General features: G+C 37.8%; 1 protein-coding gene across 2 annotated transcripts in view; it reads right to left on the bottom strand.

Moving 5' to 3' along the window:
- LOC129731924 (uncharacterized) overlaps positions 1-18649 on the bottom strand; it is a 73613-nt gene that overhangs the window by 2893 nt on the left and 52071 nt on the right. Inside the window, exons 1-4 of one of the 2 annotated variants that reach the window (XM_055692313.1) lie at positions 10919-11300; positions 2626-3733; positions 1022-1661; positions 851-950 (exon numbers count right to left, since the gene is read on the bottom strand). In XM_055692313.1, coding sequence (XP_055548288.1) covers positions 851-950; positions 1022-1661; positions 2626-3733; positions 10919-10961 — 1891 coding nt within the window. In that variant the 5' untranslated portion in view covers positions 10962-11300. Of the gene's footprint in view, positions 1-850; positions 951-1021; positions 1662-2625; positions 3734-10918; positions 11301-18649 lie in introns of those variants that run through there. The other variant, XM_055692312.1, reaches the window with a different exon arrangement.

Raw genomic sequence — 18649 nt, 5'->3', positions numbered from 1 at the left:
ACAACTACAGGGAGCACGATAAGATAACCAACAATATCTCAAGCACAAAAATACTCAAACCGGTTGACGTCATACGATAGATGGCTCTATCCATATTTCTTTATCAGCACTTTAATTCTGCTGATATAACAACATTTGCAGTTAGGTGTATTGAGAACAACACAAAACGTTCTGAAACTAGATGCACAAGTATCAATCCATTTCTAAAAAAAATGAATTGGGATTCATTGAAAAAGGAGGAATTCATCAAACTGCTTGCCAAATGTAAACTTTAAATGTGTACCCGTACCGTAGGCTAGCGCATCATTCTAAAAGCCATTGTAAATGATAAAGTTTGACAGTCGTTGAATGTAACAAAAAAAAGGTTTTTCCTAGATTAAAGCACAAAAAACACTAACCCGAATGGTAGGGGAAATAAATAACTCTGCTATGAATGTTTTGAGTTTGGATGAGTTCCAAAAACGTCTGGGGCATGCTATTATATCAATTGCTTAAGGCGAACGAAGCAATTTTGCGCTTGTCTTAATAGAGACACATGGTGTCGTCATGTTCCTTATAAGTAGCTAAAATAAAGCAACGTGTGACATGACAATTACACATGAACGAAATTTCAGAGACAATTTTTGGGAAAGATTGAAATTCGTCAACGAGACTACCAAGAGCCGATTTCGGAATTCTTCAGAAGTTCCTGCCAAAACACACATTACAAACTACGTGTAAAAGCATTAGTTTAAAAAAAACCTGTTTTTAGTCTGTCTGATAGTAAAAACATATACCACACTGAAAGTCTACAGCTTACGAACAAAAATGTCGAGCGAATGCAACGTGTGAAATAAAAACAACTACTAACCTTCAAACTGTTTCATTTTTTGTGTACACAGAAGCCGGGCCTTCCCGGCTGCCACCAGCACATAGCCGGCAATTTCTTCGCTAATTTCTACGCCATCAATCTACGAAGCAAGGCAAAAATTTGATCAATTCTGATAAGTTTTGCTACAATTATTTGTTACTAATCGCTCACCTTTAGAGTTTCAACTTCCCTCTCGATTTCGGATGCCATTGTGAGCAGTCGATTTTGCTCGTTCTTGAGCACCTGTAGGAAATAGTTGCCATCCTTCGGCTGAATCTTAGTTGGTGCAATTTCCGCTACCACATCGGTGCCGTTCACATTTTCCTTGTCATCCTCTAAATGCGTATAGTGGTGGCCATTCTTTCTGCTGGTTCCATTCCGAACAACCGTCCCATTGTCACCTCCATCGTCGTTGAACGCCATGACAGCCACAGCCGAATGGTTCAATTTCATATTTCCTGACGCTAGATTCGATTTCTTGTCGCAAACGAGATCTTCAATAGCCGGTGTCTGATCTGTCACTACCGTTGTCGCGACTGATGGGCAAGTTTCCCGATGAGTACTGGCGATGTTATTGCTGGTAGCAGTGGTTGTTGGCACTGCAGCTCCTTTGTCACACGACTTGGACGTCACCGTAGCCGAAGTGGCCACTGATAAAAGCTCGGATTCGGGTCGGGCCGACGGGAGATAATAGGGACGTCCATTAGACAGACGAGGCGCCGAACATGACGACAAAGCGATGCTGCTTGCAGTACCGTTCGATGTAACTTTGCCCTTATTCGAGTGCAACGTCGAGTGCGAGTGGCGATGACTAAGCCGAAATAAATAAAAGAGAGGAAATCGATTAGTGAGCTGTGGGAACAACAATCACGCGTGGAGATAATTATAAACATGATCAGAGGAGATTGGACAATTTCAGTATCATCGCAAATGAGAGTGTAGGAGAGAATGCTGCAGGTGTTGTGCACGTTATTTCCTCAGTATTACAAAGATTCGTAGGTTTAAACCAATCGATGCGAGGTTTATGGAGGTTTATTAGGTTTATTATTGATTTTCTAGATCTAGCAAAATAGTTAGACAGGAATACTGCCGCTCCAAGCAACACTGTCCCATATTCTATGCAAACCTTATGGACGCTGGGACAGTTATGCTTGGAGCGGCAGAATACGATTTAATCGTATAATACCACAGTAATACCACAGAATACCGCTTTTTCGATCAAAAGCGGATTCTTTTCACGGATGTTAACATTTATAGCGGCATATTCTAAATATATACAATTACTACAAATCGCAAAACCCGTTGAATTAATTTTTAGGCCATTTGTAAAGGTAAAGGTGGTATGTGAATAAACTGTTGCTAAGGGGTTTTCAAACCATGTGGCATTTTTCATGCGGCATCTCAAAATAACATCTGTTCGCCGTTGTTTCTGAAAATCACTGTTCACAATTAAAATGTGTCAATATTTAAAGATAATTTTGGTGATTACAAAACCCAATTGAAAAATAAAATAGTGACAAGAAATCACTGGAAATTAAACTTTTATTTTTCTAGGCAGTATTAAACCACACGGCAACCATTTGGGACAAATCGAAACGGTTACGACTCATTTAAAATAATTTTATGCCGAGGGATTGCAATCGAAAATCGTAAAGCTGTTTTATTTTATCAATTACTACAGTTAAGGGGCTCTGAATCTTTGAATTGAAATTCCGATATAGAATCAATAGCGTTAAACAGCATACCTATAGAATTATAGTCAATAAACTTCCTACCTTAGTTCATCATTCAAAACGGCGTGATGACCATTGGAACTCAGACCGCAGCTGTCGCCATTGCTGTTACTACCAACGCTTCGGTTCGATGACGACTTGGGTACTTTCTTGGGCGAAAAAATTTGCAACTGTGCTCGAAACTCGGGCCGCAAATGTCGTAACACTGGCAGTGCTTCCATATCTGGATCATCGTCGATTTCCTTATTGTTCTCGTCAAGATTTTCCCTCGCACCACCGCACCCCATCATTCCGCCGAATCCAGTCGTACCACCGTTCGACACACTCACGCCTCCACCATTCGGAGCCACATTTCCGTTCCCGATCGTATGAATCGCACTGCAGTAGTTTTTGCTCACATTCTCATTCGCAATGTTATTCAAATATTTCCTCTCGTTGCCATTGTAGATTTGCTTATTTATCACTACACCTTCTGCATTGCCGTATAATTTTTCAACGCGTTGCTGTATGAAACTCTTCTTCACTACCTTTTCGCTCTCTCTAGCACTGCTAATTTGGGATTGCGATGAAATCACTCTGGTCCTCAGTCCACCACCGCCAAATCCATTGCCATTAAACATTGACGCATTATCTGTGACATCCTGGCCCCCGGGCATACCGCCAGCCCCGTTATAACGTCCCGTTCCGTTCACCATCCCGCCGACTCTTCCGTTGCTGATGTTATTGTTTATGCTGTTATTCATACTGATATAGCTGAGCGTGGGCGCCGTTAGCTGAAAATTGCCACCATCCGACCGATTATAATGCAGCGTGGCAATGATTGGCCGGCTCGGTGACACCTCCCGCGACTTGTTGATGTCCTGCCGCAGCTTCGAGTCGTACGTCGTCAGGTTCGAGTAGCCATTGACGCAGCAAGCCAAATTAAGGTAGCTTGGTTTCTTGCCAGCCACCGCCGTCGTGGCCGTCTCCGTCTGGGGCGACGTCGTCGTGAGGACGGTACTGATGTTCCCGGTCACCGGATCCAGCACGGTCGTTACGGCCTGACAGTTGATAACGGGGATCTTACAACGTTCCTTAATGCCGGCGGTAAACTCACGCTGGATGTCTTTGGCCGAGTTGGGTGTGAGAAAGTTTAATTCTCCTGAGGTGTCTGGGAAAAAAGAGAGAAATTGGTGGTCATTTTTTGTGAACATTGCGCGATTTCAAAAGATCAAATAACTGCATACGAGTGCAATGTGTGTGATGAGTAAGTTCGTTGAAAAATGTCTCAAGGAAAAAAATATTTCCTCATTGAATTATGATACCTTATTCTACTCTAAGAACGCGTAACAAAACTCAATGCGCTTTGCCAAGAATCCCATACATTTACATGCATAACGGTTGATATAAATAAATTAAAGAATCAACATACACCCTTGACTGTATCCTTCGGCAAAAATTGGCGCTCGGCACGCTACCGAGCAACAACTACATACTGCCTCGTCGCAGCGACAGCATAATGTGGGGTTAACCTCATAAACCATGGTTTTATTCAATGTCGCTATTTAGTACTACCTGGAAGGACACCGCAAGACCTAGTTCTACTCATGCTTAGTTTTCAGACGTCGGTTGACAGTTTTGTATAATCCAACAAAGCACCATTACGGATTACAGTTCAATGTTTGAGCTCAACCCTTTGACCTTATTCTGCTACTTTAAACATACAGTGGAATGTGTATTTCTGCTCACGATAGACTCGTTCTTCAACAATAAACGGTTTTAGTGGGCTTTCCTTGGATTGTGTAGCACATCAATTCGAAGCAACCCCAACACAGGTTGATGACTACTCGAAAGTGCCTCCATGTAGCACATAATGACTTTTGAACACAAGTACCATGTCAACTGAAAAACTGGCGCAGTAAAGAATTCAAAACAGCGTAATAATAATACCTCTACTGAATGCCTATTCCTACTTTTCTGAAAGCAAGCCGTTTATCTCAAAACCTTCGGACTTTCAAGTTGGTTGATATTAGTTTATATTTTTTAAATTTATGACTGTGAGCATCAGGTGCGTCCAGTTCTTCCGTTCCGTTCATTTTTCAGGACGATTGATACAGTTTTCAAAGCGGTTTGAATGATTTGTTGAAACAATTAATTTCTACTAATTTTATTTCAAGATAAAAAACATAAAATAAAACAGAAGCATCGATCTTGGCAAAACTAGTGTTCAATCGATGATTTTAAAAATGATAAATGGTTAAATACACTGACTTTAAAATGTCAAATTTGAGCTACCAACAACAGTCGACAAAATTTATACAAAAGTTTAAATGTTTACTTGATCACTCTTACAAAACCAATTATACCTTTTTCACCACACGACCTACTTTTGATAAAAAATAACTTTCATTTTGAATTATTTATAGAACATAAAAACTCATCAGTGGAGTGGCATAAGGCGCCATTTTATACAGTATATATACGAATGCTCGGGCCTTCCTTTTCACATGCTGCATTAGATTTTGTACAGTCGATTCGTCGACCTTTTCAATTGCTACACGCCAGTTCGCTTAAAATTGCTGCTCGTTCCCGACGACTTTTTCTGTCTTTCGTAAGTTCCAATCGCTACCGCTCGTTCGGACTTAACTAAGGCAAGAAAACTTGTTTGAATAATCCTAGAAATCCAGTAGATCAGTCGTTTGTATGCGGAAGGCCGTCGCTTCCGACGGCGGGTCGGCGGCCGGCTCGGACTGCGGGAACCATGGCGGCTTGTGTGTGTGTGGATTCACACCAGTTTGCCATCACGCACGTGGCTATCGTGAGTCAGGTTTTGCTTCCAGTGATTCTGCCTTTCGTGCCCTTCGAAATTCTGCCTTTCATATTTACGCCTTTTGAAATATTCTGCTGGTGTCATAGAATTCTTTCGACAGCTTAATGTTTTTAAACATCTCTGCCCCCTTGTCCCTTCCCGTCGCCTTGTGAAATTCTTATCCCGGAATCGGTCTAAGTCGTTTTTGACGTATGTCTCGCCATCTATAACGATACAGTCGAATTTGATCAACATCTTCGTGTACAACTTTCGGACGATTATTGTTGCTTTTCGTCGCGGTCCAGCTCTTTTCTTGACACGTTGCACGGTGGTGTGGGACATTCCGACTTTATCTGCCACATCCCGGCTCGATAAGCTTGGATTCCTTGTGTATGTCCCCTTCACCGCTTTGGTTATCTGTTCGACCGTCGGGATGCGGTTTCCTCCAATTTCAGGCTTCCGAGTTGTGGTCAACCTCTCCCCAAAACACTTGAGACACTGTCGTTTGAGGCAAATTAAGCTTTTTCGCTAAGTGATTATGAGACAAAAGCGGAAATTGTTAGTCCGCGTGCAGAATTTTTAAACGCTGTTTCTCTTGTGTGGAGACCATTTTGACAACTGAAGTGTGCCAGAAAACAAAGTAGGCACACCTGTGCCAACAAAAATAGGGGTTTCTACTTGTTTTTCAAATAATCGATTATGGGATTAATGCTACGTTGAAATTAAACACTTCCAACCGTTCATTCGTGGCTATTCTGCACAACTTTTATGATAAAAAAAATGAACGATAAGGCTGAAAGAATATAACTTTATATAAGCTTCATTATCGCAAAAGAGACTTTAATAGTCAAAAAAAAAATTGTCAGTCATTAAAAAATCCTAATAAGTTTGAATATAATTCTAAGCACTTCAAGCTTTACACTGATAGCTTTGCGTAAATATATTTTTATCACATATTTTAATTAAAAGATTGCCAACTTTTTCAGTCGGGTATTCTGAAAATAATGACAGCGCACATAGGAGTATTTCAGTCAAAAACCTGGCCAAAATACGAAAAAAATAATTCACGTCTTCCTCGTGCTATCGATCCTTTTTGGATTCTCTGATACTTACTATTTTGTATGCAGGCCATCTTGAAATTAGTTGCTTACAAACTACAGTAACTATCATAACCTTGTTATTAATGAGAGCCCATGAATAAGTCACGAATTGTTGTACGAAAACTATAAACTTCCTCCCATGTTATTATAACTTTAAAGTGATTCTTGAGCGTAAATTTAATATGGGCGGTAACAACGAAGGTATGTTAAGTAAATTTGTGTCGGTAATGTGTTGTATAGGTTGAAAAAACTTTTTAAAAACAAGGCATTGTCATACATGTGTTTTTCAGTTTCTTTTGATCGAAATTTTTTTTACAAAAAAGGATTTTTGTTAGGGTTCCCAGCAAGTCCCAGCAAAAACTCACCCACCATTGGAAAGGTTATGTGTTTCTCAATAAGTACCAGAAAGAAAATCTGCCCCATGCTCACCCATTCGTAATTGCGACCAATGCGAAGTTGGAACATTCAGATTTGCTGAATTTTTGTTTTTATTGAATGAGTGCATGTATCATGCAAATTTGATTAGTTTCTTCCGGTTTTGTGATAACTTGCCGAAAAAAATCTCTATTCGGGTTGATTGCGCAATGCTATGAACATTCGATAATTAAAAAGTTCCTGATTCTGGAGGAAAAACTTAAAGAAACCCTCAAATGTCATCACAAAAGATCAAAACAAGTGGTAAAAGTCTCACAAAAAACCCATATGTCCTCCAAGAAGCACACGATCTTAAGATGTCAAGAGAGTCGCTTCAAAAGTTAGTTTATATAAAATTGACAGCTTCGAAATATGACAAAAATGGTATAGCTTAACCATAATGTTGTAAAGTTGGTCGGAAGCTTCGCATTTATGTCGTCCAAGTAAAGGATTGATGGCAGTGATCGAAGTAAGAGACGCAAAACGCAAACAAGAGATTGTACCATTGAATGCATTGAGTTACGTAGTTCCCATGACTCAATGATCTACTGGGAGCACTGCGGTTTCCAACATCATTAGGACGATCCTTTGAAAGCGAGTGATTTAAAAGTAGCAGATAATAGATATTATTGACAAAAAAGTATTCACCAGAACAAGCTCTTACTATATTTGTACTTTTTAGAATTGCAGAGTAATAGCAGAGAGAAGTTGATATATCACTGCTAGGTGATTAGATCTTGATGGAAACATGTTAATAATAAGTTTTTATGTCTAAATATGAAACTTAACAGAGATAAAACCACGTTAAGACACATTTGCTATCTGAAAACTCATCAAAATAATTTTGGCCAGGTTTTTGTTCTACGTACTCCTATGTGCAGCGGCTAATAGGAACACTGCGGCCAAAATAGAAGGCGAATAGAAGACGAGGAAATTGTTTGACTTCGGAAAATGTATGTAAAATAATAGGTTTTTTTTATTTAAACGCGTACATTTAAACGTAGTTTAATAAAAACACTCAAAATTTCGCAATATTTTAAATCAATTTTGTCTTCATTTATTTAACTGTTTTGTATTTTTTGACTCATTACGTTTTTTTTTTTTCATTTTACCGTACATTCGGTAAATTTTCGGTCAATAAACATAAATTCGTTGAATATCTACAAATTATTTTTTTTTTAATTTTTACAATACCTCTTTCTAGATTTCCCGCACCTAATATTTGTTTCTGATTACTTTTTTATTTATTGGTTTATTTTTTTACTTTCTTTCATTTATTCAGATCTGGTAATTTATGGTTTGATTTTTCATAGTGATTATATTGGATTTATTTGTTTAATGTTTTACAAATAGTTTTTTTATTTACATAGCTATGTACGTACATCATTCCATTCACTAACGTGAAATTTCCAGGCTGCAAAAAATCCTTGCAAAATATTACTCAAATTAGTTGGGTGGTACTCTAAAAAAGAAGATGGTAAGCTCTGATAGCGAAACATTAGAGCTAATGGTGAGAGCACACTTTCCTGGGTCAATTATTATCGACTCAAGTAATGGCAAAAGTATATCTGCATCAAGAACTCTTGTAACCAGGACAGAAATTAACGAAACAGTGAATATGATGACTGGGCTAAATATAACTAGGGATAATGCAAATACGTTGGCCAAAACAAATTTTTACTGGAAGTAAAGTTGAATTGGCAATCGACTCCTTTGAAAAAGTCACCTGGTAGGGACGGAATTTATTCTGTACTACTACAAAAGGATAAAGCAATTTTAGTAACCATTTTAACACAATTCTTTCAATCAAGTTAAATTTTAGATTATATTCCGGGAGCGTGGCGACAAGCACAGGTCCGTGCTACACATTTTCTGCCCGATCACAATAAAAGTGACGTTCGTGTGATTCATTTTCGGCATACACTTTACCCATTGAAATGAAAATCGGATTTGCTGATGATATAGACATAATTGTGCTTGGCAGGAATGATGCTATCAGTGCAAACCAAATACAAATTGCCTTAAACATTGTTGTTATGAAAAAAAATAAACCTCGGAACATTTGTTATGCGATGCCCTCTCCCGGCAATTTTTAGCAAAAGGTACAAGTTTTTTGATAGAGGGCTTCTAGAACCCTCTGATATCTGGAGTACAAATCCCAGCACGGCTCTCCGCTTCATACTAAATGTAATACCGGACGGACCGGATTAATGCTATTGGTCAGTTATAACGACCACTTCCAATAATACGTTATCCTGTTTTAGCAAGAATAAAAAGGGGAATATATCACAAAAAATCAAAAAATTGTTCGCAGTGACGAAAATACCCAACACGGAAAAAGACGTACAATGTTCCTTAAATTACTATCCTCATTTTTCAAGATTGATTTTTTTTATAAATTTTCTTCAGAATTAAAATTTTTATTCAATAAGGTTTAATTTTGATTTGATTTTCTTCAACACTCTAGTGCCCAGTGCCGCCTTGAAACGGTCTTCAGTTACACCACTAAAAAGCTTCAATTGATATTTAAAAAACGTTTATAAAAAATCATAGTGATTGTTTCGAAGTCCGTCTGAAAATTTCGTGACGTTTTATCATTTTTTCTTTTTTTTCTCATAGCTTGATCTTCGTCAATAGAGTACATCTATTTGTTGGACTAGCGTTAGGGTTTTGTGATTCCTTTTATTTTGTGAATGTTTGGTCCACCTCTGATGGTCATTTTGGCCAGTTTTTTGTTCATTGCTAATCCAATAGCTTATCATCGTCTTTAACAATAGGTTTTTATTATTTTTGTCACTTCATCGAAGTATTTTATTATTTATTTTTTATAAAGTTCTACGGTCATTTTTATTTATTTTTTATAGTATTTTACAGTCATTTTTAGATAAATCAGCATACATCTTTCATCGTAGCGAAAGGTTCCAGACAACTGGGACTCATTTTCCGAATGACGTGTGATTTAAAAAAATATCCACTGCTTAGTTACGCTACTGTTCGCTTGTTAGGTCTTCACTGGAGTACTGTTCTACGGTCACTATAACAATGCTATCCATCGAATCGAAAAGATCCAGTGGCGGTTTGTACGTTATGCCCTTAGAACGCTCTCCTGGCGGCTACCTATGCGTAATACTAGGTACGGGGATCGTTGTCAGTTTCTTCAGATCTACACTCTCCAACTACCCCGAAAAACAGCGCGTTTACTGCCCTGACATTCTTCGTCAAATCAACCTGAATGTTGCAATTGCCCTTCCGTCGAACCAACTACAGCTCTAATAGTGCCATCATAGGTATACAACGCGATTTCAACAGTACCATAAGCCTTCAACTATCGTTTATCATTTAGTGTTACACGCTCGAAATTTTCGTTACTGTCCCGTCGACTTTTATATTAGTAGCCATTAGGACAAGTCATTTTATGTCTGTTGGCAGTAGTAATGAAAAAATAAATAAATAAATAAATAGATTGACAATTTCAAAACCAGCGCTTTATTTACTAAATCTGCATTCCAAACAGGCACAAAGAGATCGTCCGAAGCTTGGGACGAATCGGAACAATCCTTAACTTCGAAAAAAAAGAAACGGAAACAGACACAAAACATAACCAAACCTTCAACGATATGTCACCGCAGCGCAGTCTGTCTGGGGATTCATCATTCCATACACGCCCAAACAATGAGTAACACTGGACAACAAAAATAAATGACTCATAAAATTAAACATAAATTATCAAACAACCACCGGAGAACATGTCAGTTTTTACAACTTTCAACGTCACTTGCAAGCAATTGAATTACTAGCTGCTTAGCTAGCTGCTTTATCAACACGGTCGACAGCAACTCCAGCATCCTCCTCCCAGGGGGTCGACATCCATCGATTTCCCCATACTAGTCATGGCCTTCATCTGCCGTACCACATAGTCTAGGCGTGCGAAAATCATCACTTGAATCAATAACGCTCTCAACGAGAGAGGCATTCACTCACATGGGTACGCGTGTTACCTTCTTCACCTTCTTCTCCTCACGGCAGTGCATACCTTCTTCGTTTGCGAATTCTGTGGTGAGGAATTCCAATCTCATCAGCACACATTCACACACTTGAATACGCCTGCTATTTTCACTTGATTGCCTAACCACTTCATCCACGAAAAACACGGCAATCGTCGATCAAAATCCATAGTCCTATCTCATACTGGTAAGTTTCCGTCGTTAGCCATTTCAACTAGCACAGCAGCGGGAACGGGATCGGGAACGATCAATCACCCTAGGAGCGTACACCTGGTTGCGGCGTTTAGCTTATCGAATCGCATGCTCTCGAATGACTGAACGATACGCAACAAAACAACCTATTTCCTGGCTTACAACAGGGCCGTTACTAATCTACCGTTCGCCAAGAAACGCGCACTGGACTGAAAGAAGTCATAAACTGACCGAAGGTCTGAATGAGACTGCCTACGCAATGATACGAAACGGTCTCATACACATTCTTGTACACTCACTCACAGCATTAAGTCGGCCGACAGAGCGGTTGAATGGATTCACTGAGGCTCCAGTTGTGTTGGTGGGGTAGAAGCGCCATTTAAGGGTTTTTCGGAAGTTCTTTTTCTTTAACATACAAAAAAAATAAAAGATGCTATTTTTTCGCAATTTGAATAGCTTAAAACTAGATTGACTACACTAGATTTGAGCATGTCAAACGCTAAGAAACTGCAAGTAGTCGAATAAAGATTATTAAAAACGCATTTTCTCACACGGAAGAGGCCGTCTTAATTTGTTTTAGATTGCTACCCTATAGGCTGCGTGATAATTTCATTCATAAAGGCAAATGACAATGTGTAAAGTATTTCGTTCTACTGTGTATGTCCAATCGCTGGACAGTTCGATACTATATAGCGAAAAGGTCAAACAACTTTTAACCTTATAGAATTGAGCATTTCATGATAACAGATATATTTCATATAATCAGTAATGAATTTTAACTTCAATTATTATTGAAATACTTTTCGTAATGGGAAGTTTAAAAGAGAACTGATGACTGTTGCTAATTTAGCTAATTTAGCGGGTGATGATATGGCATCACCTGGCATTCAAACTTTGTTTTAAATTTAACAATTATACTTAAAATGTTGCACGTTGAAACTATTCAGTATGGTTAGAAAACAGATCGATCTTGAATATGCAATACAGTTTGTGTCAATTGTTGATTTGAGTTTGAAGTTTATTTTTCGAGGTAAAAACTCATTTCTCTCCGCCAGGATTGGATTAAGAGGCCTCTACATTGCACCTGGACAGAAAACACACCGAAAGATCAGAAAATGGTAAAGCAGATATTGATTCCAAATTTTGTTGTAATTGGTTTTGAAGTTGAACGAAAAACGAAAATGAAAAATCACCCTCAAAAAACTAAACTGTCTTGAAGGTAGAAAGAAAGCATACAACAGTTGAAAAACATCCCTAAAATCCAAAAAAAGTCGAATGAAAAAAAAATCTTGAATATAAATAAGTGACTAAAAACATGTTCAGGGAAAAAAAATTAAAATCTTAAAACGTGTCGAAGGTAAGAAAAAATTGAAATGAAAAGTAGTTACAAAATTTCCTCGAAATGTTTCGAACCTATTACAGGCGAACTTCGATATAAGGTACCCTCGTTATAAAGTACCTTCGATATAGCGTCACTCGATATAAGGTACATTTTACCTCGATATAAGATACATATTTTTATTATGTTACAAATAACTCCGAAATTGGTATGGAAACTTCTATAAACAATATATTGGTTATCTTATCAATGTCTCTGGTTATTATTGATCATTTAGGGAGTGTCCATAAAATACTCCACACATAGTGGAAGTTTAAAGACCCGTCCGAAAAGTTTAATGCTGCTGAAAAAAACATGATATAGCGTGGTTTAACATGGATGGGAACGGAGAAGCTGATAAAAAAATTAACTTAAAGTTTGATCCCTGGAGAATTTGTTTGAAATTTTAAAAGACAAAATATTATTAGAACTCGAATTGCTAAAAATGTTTAAAGATTGTGCATATTTTTATCAAAAACATCATAAAACCTATGAAAAGTTGGAAATATACTTAAGGTGAAACCTCATTGAATCCACAAATGGCCGACTTCGAGTAGTTAATGCGTTCTCTGTAAAAATGCTATTTTATGTTTGCTGTGGTGAAGCAAACGCAGTGAGTATTTCCGAGTCTTGTGCTTTTGAAAATTCGAAGTGGTTACTCGAAGTCGGCCATTTTTGGATTCAATGAGATTTCACCTAAAGGTATGTTCGGCAGAATGATGTATTTCTCAAATATGTAAAAATGTTCAGAATATAGTAGGCCTCTGAAATCACACCGAAAAAAAATTATTGGGATTTTTAAATTTTCAAACATTTAAGGAATGTGTGTATAAAACTACCTGTATGTGATCAATATTCAAGAGATAGAATCAAAGCGTCTTCAACAAAATTTTTCTGCATAATATTACCTAGAACTTTGCTAAGAACTTAACTTTGATTTGATAAGTTATTAAAAAAATTAAATTAATTGCACTTTTAGGCAGATTAATCAAAAATCTATTTGCATCAAAAGTTTCCCCATAAGATAAACAAAAACTTTGTCGGATACACTATGGCATTTAAATAGCATTTTCACACTCAAAGAGTTGAAGATTACGTTTTTCACGTTTTAAACCAGTGTGTAATGTGCAACTTTAGGCCATCCTTATGTGTAAAGAAAAGTAAGTTCAAACGGTCAATTTTAAATACAATGAAGAAAATGCAGATTCCGAAATCCCGAAGGACGAGGAAATTATTGAAAAAGTTTTCAACCCGTAAGCCGTAAGTAAGATATTCATGGTTCTTATACAGCGAACCAAAAATTAAATAATAACGAGAAGTAGAAAAAAAAGAAGCAGTTTCAATAAAAAGTTTGTATGAATGTAAATAAATGTTGAAAAAAATGAATGATAATAACCGTTACGGCTTGATTTTTTTTTCTAGATGACATACTTTTTGGAAATAAACTATCACACGCCGCTGAAGGTCTCCTAAAAAGTAAAAAAACTATGTGTTTCAAATCGTACTTAAAACATGTTGATTAACACTTATAGTTGGATTCTATTTCCAAAATAAACTATACGTACACAAATGACAATGAAATGAAGTATTTGAAGCCCTATTGTTGAAAATGTTTCATGATTCGATATAAGGTACAATTCGATATAAAGTACAACTTAAAAATCGAAATGTACCTTATATCGAAGTTTGCCTGTATAAACAAATAGAAAGTTCTAATTTAATTCCAAAAAAATGAAAATTTCTGTTGAAAAACAGTTGAGCCCAAAAACGAAAAAAAATAACAGAGCAATAAATATAACAATAATAATAACAGAAATTAGTTACAAATTGGAAAAATCATCCGAAGCAGCAGAGAAACTTTTAAACCAAAAAAAAAATATTAAAAAAATTATATCAAATTAATATTTAATAACTTAGAACAGCACCAATAAAACAGAAAAAAACCAACTCAAGCAAAAAATCATATCAAACTCAATGTAAAATGCATAAAAACTCTTTTAGATATAGCTTGAAACATCTGAAAATACTTCGAAAGGCTTGAAATGAGTGAATTCTGAATTTAGTTAAAAATGGTTGCGATTCGTCTCTGGATGCTAGAAAAATCCATCCATGGTTTAAAACATTTCAATTAGCCGGAAAAAATTCAAAATAAAATATGATCAAAACATAGACAAAGTCTTCTTAGCTACAAAAGAAACAGAGGAAGATAAAAATTCGTTCCAAGAATATATAAAAATTTTCCCTGAAAAAACGAATGAAGGTATTCCAAATCAACTAAAAATGTATGTCAACCGCTCCTGAATTCCAGAAAAAATTAAGAAAATGATCCTCAATTTGGTTCAAATTAATTAAGTATTTCTAACTCGATGAAGTAACCAAAAATAAAATGATTGAAATTAAGCCTGAAAGGACAAAGCAAAAATTCATTCCAAATTGACTTGCAGTGGCTCTACATGAATGAAGCTAATTCCAAGTATAGCGTTTCACAGCTCAATTGAAAATGCCTCAAAGTGTTACAACAAAAAACGAAGAGATCACGTATAAAATGATTCCAAATGTTTTTAAAATACACCTGACAATGATTCTAAAACCAGAATATCTGTACAATTTCTAATATATAAACCTTGCCCCAAGTTGTCCCCATGACATGTGGACGGCTTTTTACATCGATAGATTACTTTTAAGATTTTACTCTAATTAGCATATTAGGCTTAAACCGTACTGTATATGAAAGAACGTCCGTCCTGTTTTCTACCTATTCGTGAATTTTTTATCGATCGCAACTTCAAGTATAACTGTTGAAATGTGATCAAAGTGAACAGCATCACCATGTGGAATTAGATAAAAAAAAAAGAAAGCGCACCTCCATTTCTCCACTTTTTTAAATATCGGAATATTTCAGTTGAACGATCTTTCAATTTTGGTACAAATTATATTATTTTGTCCGACGTTTCGGTGTTGGTGTCTTCCCCAGGGAAATTTTTTCAGTTTTGTTCCTTATGCTGTGGGTTTTCAATTATTTTTTTATTTGTTTTCATCATTTGTTTTCATTGCGAAGTCGTCCAGTTGGTGTAAAAAAGTTTAATTTGAAAAGTAAAGTCAAAGAAAAGTTGAGTCAACTCACTTTGAAACAATATCGTTTACAAATGTAGCTATTTCATACTCTCGCCGTGCATTTAATGTTTGGATGCCAATCAACATGCAGTGAGCTCCATATGATGCAAAGCGACGTGAGGCCACAGCCTAGCTTACGAAGAACATATCATTGAAATTGCTTTTGTACTGATTATATTCTTTCTTAATGTATACCTGGACAAGCAGACCACGAAATGATGCAATATTCCAGTATAGATCTCGCATAGGCAATATATAAAGTTTTGATGGTGTATGAGACTTGAAAATGGTAGCGTTTGATAAACCCTAACATGCAATTTTCCTTATGTATGATAGAAGAACTTATGGATTTCATTCAGAAATTAATTGATGGTGTTTATTTCCAAATACAGCTTCATGTCGTCGGCATATGTTAATACTTTCAGATTTGTTTGAGAATGAAAAAAATGTCGTTTACGTACTACAAAGAAGTGGTCCCAAATGAGACTAGAATTGGATTTCATTTCTTTCCACTAAGTTTAATTTCTTTTGCCTGTTAGTTGCATATGCCACTTGGGGAGACCAAGCTCAATTCCATATTTGCAGTTTAGAACCTTAAGTACCTTAAGATGCTTGACACTAATATTCCTCGGTTATTCTGGATAAGGTGCAAAAAAAATCGCAGTTGCAATCTTCTTTCAAAAATGTGGTTCCTTTGATAACGTTTACAAAAAAGATTGCATTTTTGACCGAGACATAGCGAACATGTTCGTTAAGTTGCGCTATTGATGGGAAATTGTTTGATTGTAGTTTAGTTTTAACGTAAATCAAGAAATTCTTCGGACATAAATTAATTTCAAGCTCAGTTTTTGCTTCAAAGCAAATAACTGCGTGTTTTGGTTAGGGACGTTGGGATATCATTAGGTATCGATATTTGAAATCGATACTGGTATCAAAAGCAAATGCTGATACTCCGATATTATCGCGAAAAAAGTATCGATACTGCGAAGTATCGTTGTTCGATATCAGGCTCATTTGAACTAATACTCACATTGCTGTTTTTGCATGTTTGTTGCCCGCGATATGGATAATAGTATTGTTTAATTTATTTGAACTTCTCTTTTTCACCTAATGAACTAGAACTAAATAGCTATTTAGCTTCTGTAAATGTTTCGCCGATTCTGCTCTCCGTAGCCGCAAGGTTACACAGTCCGCTTTGGTAAGCAGGTGGTCGTGGGTTCGAATCTTAGTAGAATCAGGCCATTTGGTTGTCAAAAGGACTTTAGCTTGGGTTTAATCTCAGGCTCCCCACCACGTACCTTTCCTACAATCTAAATTCTACAGTACTCCTGTTGACTCTCCTTCTAACAAAAATAAGTCCTTGTGTTATAATAAAACTGGTGTGAGTAACGTATGGATGTTCTCTACAGGAAATTGTAATTAGGCGATATTGTTAGGATGGATAGAGGCTCGGTATAGTAGAGCAGTAAGCTTGAAACGGAAAGGTAAAACACTTACATTCAAGCACCGATATTGAATAACAAGCGTATTACTCACTTCAATAGTGATTCTGCCAATAATATGAAGTGCGGAGTACAGAAAACACCTGGGCAATATCACAATGGATCTAAGCTCTGGTCGCAGTGATGAGTCCTCACAGCAAAAAAAATGCTCTTCAAAAACATCGAATCTCTTCTGATCTGTAGAGCTATTATCATAACACGTATCTCACAATTACAGTCGCGTCGCATAATATATCACGTAAAATAAAACACGAATTGTTTGGTTACGAATTTTGGTTGGTTAATGATTGGACCAAAGGCGCGTAACAGTTCCCACTAGTGAACCTCAGCCTTCCAGCTACCGTACCCCTACCTTCTCGTGGTACCAACTGATGCGAGTAACCAGTGGAAGATCGGGTAACCAACCCTGGTGGGACTGCTGGTCGCATGCTGACAGGGTGCGGGGCTTCCTTCCTCGGAAGGGAGTTTCCTGGGATCGACAACAACAGAAGCACGCAGTGTCCCTCTCAAGTCCTGGTAGTGCCCGGGACTCTAAACAATGGCACTACGATGGCCCTCCTGCGACATAGTGGGGTTGGTCGCTGGCCTTGCAAGCCCGCACCATTAAAAAACAACAGCAACGAACGCAATAACGTTAAGTACGGACCGGAACAATCGGCTAGGACCTAGGCAACGAAAACGGACTAATGATTGGATTCTCGGAACATGGAACTGCCGATCTCTCAACTTCCTAGGAAGTACCCGCGTGCTTTCCGAGGAATTGAAGACCCGCAAGTTCAACATCGTAGCGCTGCAGGAGGTATGCTGGAAGGGGACGATGGTGCGTACGTACAGGGATGGTCACACCATCTACCAGAGCTGGGAACAGCTTTTATAGTGATGGGAGAGATGCAGAGGCGGGTGATCGGGTGGTGGCCAATCAGTCCTAGAATGTGCAGGTTGAGGATCAAAGGCCGTTTCTTCAACATTAGTATTATCAACGTGCATAGCCCACACCTCGGAAGTACCGATGACGACAAGGACGAATTCTACGCGCAGTTGGAGAGTGAATATGACCGCTGCCCAAAACATGATGTCAAGATCATCATCGGTGATTACAACGCTCAGGTTGGCCAGGAGGAGGAGTACAGACCGGTGATTGGACGATTCAGTGCACACCAGCTGACGAATGATAATGGCCTCAGACTAATCGACCTCCAAGAACATGGCCATACGTAGCACCTTCTTTCAGCATAGCCTCCACCATAGACTCACCTGGAGATCACCGAATAGAACAGAAACACAAATCGACCACGTTTTGATAGATGGTCGCCACTTCTCGGACATTATCGATGTCAGATCACATCGAGGCGCTAACATCGATTCGGATCACTACCTAGTGATGGTTAAGATACGCCAAAAACTATCCGTTGTGAATAACATACGGTACCGTCGCCCGCCACGGTATAATCTCGCGCGACTGAAGCAACACGACATCGCAACACAGTACGCGTCATCGCTCGAAGCTGCACTGCCAGAAGAGGGAGAGCCTGAAGAAGCCCCTCTAGGGGATCGCTGGAATGCCGTGAAAACAG

This window comes from Wyeomyia smithii, chromosome 3, assembly GCF_029784165.1.
Source record: "Wyeomyia smithii strain HCP4-BCI-WySm-NY-G18 chromosome 3, ASM2978416v1, whole genome shotgun sequence".
NCBI lineage: Eukaryota > Metazoa > Arthropoda > Insecta > Diptera > Culicidae > Wyeomyia > Wyeomyia smithii.
This window is presented reverse-complemented; position numbering and strand designations above follow the sequence as displayed.